Consider the following 4100-nt stretch of genomic DNA (forward strand, 5'->3'; position numbering starts at 1 on the left):
GTGGGTGTGTGCGCGGGAGTGTGTGTGTGTGTGCGCGTGAGTGTGTGTGTGCGTGCGCAAGAGTGTGTGTGTGTGTGCGTGCGCAAGAGTGTGTGCGTGTGCGCGTGCGCAAGAGTGTGTGTGTGTGCAAGAGTGTGTGTGCGTGCGCAAGAGTGTGTGTGTGTGTGCGCGTGTGCGCAAGAGTGCGTGTGTGCGCGCAAGAGTGTGTGTGTGTGTGTGTGCGCGCGAGAGTGTGTGTGTGTGTGCGCGCGAGAGTGTGTGTGTGCGCGCAAGAGTGTGTGTGTGTGCGCGCGAGAGTGTGTGTGTGCGCGCAAGAGTGTGTGTGTGTGCGCGCGAGAGTGTGTGTGTGCGCGCAAGAGTGTGTGTGTGTGCGCGCGAGAGTGTGTGTGTGCGCGCAAGAGTGTGTGTGTGTGCGCGCGAGAGTGTGTGTGTGCGCGCAAGAGTGTGTGTGTGTGCGCGCGAGAGTGTGTGTGTGCGCGCAAGAGTGTGTGTGTGTGCGCGCGAGAGTGTGTGTGTGCGCGCAAGAGTGTGTGTGTGTGCGCGCGAGAGTGTGTGTGTGTGTGCGAGTGTGTGTGTGTGTGTGTGCAAGAGTGTGTGTGTGTGCGCAAGTGTACGCAAGAGTGTGCATGTAAGTGTGTGTGCAAGTGTGTGTGTGTGTGCGTGTGTGTGTTTGTGCGTGTGTGTGCGAATGTGTGTGTTTGTGCGTGTGTGCGAGTGTGTGTGTTTGTGCGTGTGTGCGAGTGTGTGTGTTTGTGCGTGTGTGCGAGTGTGTGTGTTTGTGCGGTGTGTGTGTGTGTGTGTGTGTTTGTGAGCGATTGTGTGTTTGTGCGTGTGCGCGCGTGCGTGTGCGCGCGTGTGTGTGCGCGAGTGTGCATGTAAGTGTGTGCATGTAAGTGTGTGTGTGTGTGTGCGCAAGTGTGTGCGCAAGTGTGAGTGAGTGAGTGAGTGTGTGTGTGTTTGTGCAAGTGTGTGTGTGTGTGTGTGTGTGCGCAAGTGTGTGCGTGCGAGTGTGCGTGTGTGTGCAAGTGTGCGTGTGTGTGCGTGCGAGTGTGTGCGCGAGTGTGTGAGAGAGTGCGTGTGTGTGCAAGAGCGTGTGTGTGTGCATGCGTGCGTGCGTGCGCAATAGTGTGTGTGTGTGTGTGTGTGAGAGAGAGTGTGAGTGTGAGAGAGTGTGTGTGTGTGTGTGTGTGTACGCAAGAGTGTGCGTGTGTGTGAGAGTGTGTGCGTGTGTGTGAGAGTGTGTGCGTGTGTGTGAGAGACAGCCAGAAAACAGACATCTTGTTTTGTGTCTTTTTATTTCCTAATATTCATCTTTGCTTTTTATTTTATGTTGACCGGTTTTATATGGATATCTTCTGATGGGAGAGTGATCTAATAAAGAGACTCTACATATCCAATATAGCTTCCCTAGTGAAAATAAATATACTAAAACATATTTGAAATACATTTATTTCATGCTAAGTATACTACAAATATATGTACACATTTATGTACTTAATAAAATACCCTGCAATTGTACTTTTAGTATACTAAACTGGTATGTGTGGAAGTAGTGCTGAGGTCCAACTTAAGATATACTGAAGTATATTTGATTGTGCTAAAGTGGAACTGTTGCAAGTATACTCCAGCTACACTTTAAATTAATTGCATTTAAAGACTGATATTATAAAGCGATTGTGCAATCCTTATTGATAGTGATGCTAAAACACATTTTAGGCTTAAGAAGAAATGTGCATTGTGCATAAATAAAGTCTTGAGCAATATGACAGTAAATATGTTATAATATATTTGAACTATATACTTAGTATGGAATAAATGGATTTTAATATATTACTATTTTACTAGGATTATAAAACTTCAGTTAATTTTTAGGCCCATTCTGCAATTACTATATTCACAATCCAGCTGAACAGTTAGCACTATATTGCTTTTATAAATACATACTGAAATATAATAAAATAATTGTACGTTTTTCCCTTTCCACCACTTTTTTTAAGTGACATCTTTCTACTTTAGTCTGACTACTTCTCCAGAATGATTTGAACTCTTCACTATTTCCCGTCTTATTCTCAGCTTTATGATGGCCAGTTTTCATAACACTAACAAAAGATCCAAATAAAAACTGAGATCCATGCAGACACAGAACTCACCTCCTCACATGAACAATCATCCCAAAACATTGTGTTCACACATATACCATTAAAAGTGCTGATTCTAAATGTAATTCATGCTAAGGTAATCATTTCATCATTGTTCAAACATCCTTGTACGCCGCTGGAAACAAAGAGCTGTAGTGTTTAGCAAAGACTGCCTCCTCATACAACCAGATAAGGCCTAATAGGAACCTACACCGTCTTTAGCCACACAGCCTTGATGATGCTTATATGCAGCTTTCACACTATTGTTCACACAGTTTGAGGCGCAGACGACCAACATATGAACGAAACCTTCAAGAGACCATTAAAAAGTACTCAAACTTTTGATTTATTTCATTCATTTTTGTATCACTGATTCTTTGGGTTTGTGTGCCGTGAGTGCTGTCTGAGAGGTATTTTACCCAGCATGCACTGTAACTGTTATCTTTAAACACTGCAAATTTATGTTAGTGTTCCCATTTTGTAAAACAGCAAGCAAATCCCTCTTAAACGTCAAAAACATCACTGAGCACAAAAGAGGCGGCGCATGAACACGTTTTTGTGTTTTATTTGCTACATTAAATTGGAATCCTGTAATATTTTTATGAGAGCAGTAACTGTAAGAGGATTGTATGTAATGTAAGAGGTCTACAACAGAGAAAATAAAAGACAGGAAGTGACTGTCTATTCCTGCCGTACCTTCACCTCTTAGCAGTTAATACGGAGCAGGGGCTTTTGCTTGTCATACAGAATTGAGCGATTTACGCTACCTTGTTCTTTATGTGACAACTTTTTTTGCATATAACTTCCATGGGCTATCATTAACATACACTCATAGCTCTACAAATACACTCAAGGGGGAGACCAAAACCTCCCCTTCATTTTCCTCTGAGTTACCCATGTCTTCCTACAACGAGTAACAGAGACGGCTCTGTTACTACATGCTCAATACACCGTACCCGAGACAAATCTGTAGTAAAGTGCCTCAGCATGTAAAACAACAGTAAAAAATATATAGAAATGTGTCCAGTAAAGGATATTTGAGTCAGCATCAGCAATGTGTAAAGTTTCTGAGCAATAGCATCATTACTATTTTCCACAGTTGAGAATAACAGTAAAGTCCTCAGAAAACCTATGAAACAACATAAACGGAAGTATCTGCTCACTCCTCAATCTCAGATGCTTTTTAAACAGTGTATGCATGCACGTGTGCTGGGCCATCACTACCTGCTCTAGCTCACCGCTTTAAATACATACAGATTTAACAAGAAATAAATAAATACAATTAAAAAAAAATGTAATAACTCCAAAATGTTTGGACTGGACGCATATGTATAGGTATATGAGTGAAGTATGTGGGTGTCTGAAGCTGTGGGGTGTGAGTGACTAGCGCGCGAGCTTTACCTGTGAACACAAACACCTGGTTTAATCAGCAACACTCGCTTCTTACTGAACACACTGTATGCTGAGCTTCCCGTCATTAGTCCACACTGCGTTACTGTGTAGCTCTAGAAGAAAATCACGCTCACCTGTCTGACTTTGAGACTGTCCCGTACGGAGAACGACCATTCACACGAAACGAACAGCAAAACTACACGAGCGACAAACGACGAGCTGTACATGGCTGCGAAAGAAAAACATGAACCACTTTTTAGGTGTACATTATCCAACGAAGCCGGTCACGGCGAACCCGCAGCAGACAGCGCGTCAGAGTAGAGTAGAGTAGAGTAGAGTAGAGTAGAGTAGAGTTGAGTCCATCAGATCGCTGCGTCGCGCTGGGGGCAGGTGGGTTTTTGGTGACGCACATCACCGGAACTCCGGCGCCTCCTTCAAAAGGTCACCGACTTCCGCATTAATAATTCATTTACATTCACGTATTTAGCGGACGCCTTCGCACAAATCAATGTACAGTACATTTTACATTACCGAACTTAAACTCTTTGATGTTAAAGGTGCTCCTGAATC

The 4100-nt window shown here is 43.7% G+C and overlaps 1 protein-coding gene across 2 annotated transcripts in view; it reads right to left on the reverse strand.

The window, feature by feature from the left end:
- The window catches only part of LOC107676213 (interleukin-17 receptor E-like), a 22508-nt gene extending 18621 nt beyond the window's left edge, over window positions 1-3887 (reverse strand). Inside the window, exon 1 of one of the 2 annotated variants that reach the window (XM_016470716.1) lies at window positions 3665-3887. In XM_016470716.1, the coding sequence (XP_016326202.1) occupies window positions 3665-3757 (93 nt within the window). In that variant the 5' untranslated portion in view covers window positions 3758-3887. The remainder of the gene's footprint in view (window positions 1-3664) is intronic. The other variant, XM_016470717.1, reaches the window with a different exon arrangement.
- Between the last annotated feature and the right edge of the window lie 213 nt (window positions 3888-4100).

This window comes from Sinocyclocheilus anshuiensis, unplaced genomic scaffold, assembly GCF_001515605.1.
Source record: "Sinocyclocheilus anshuiensis isolate Anshui unplaced genomic scaffold, SAMN03320099.WGS_v1.1 scaffold2430, whole genome shotgun sequence".
In the NCBI taxonomy this organism is placed as follows: Eukaryota; Metazoa; Chordata; class Actinopteri; order Cypriniformes; family Cyprinidae; genus Sinocyclocheilus; species Sinocyclocheilus anshuiensis.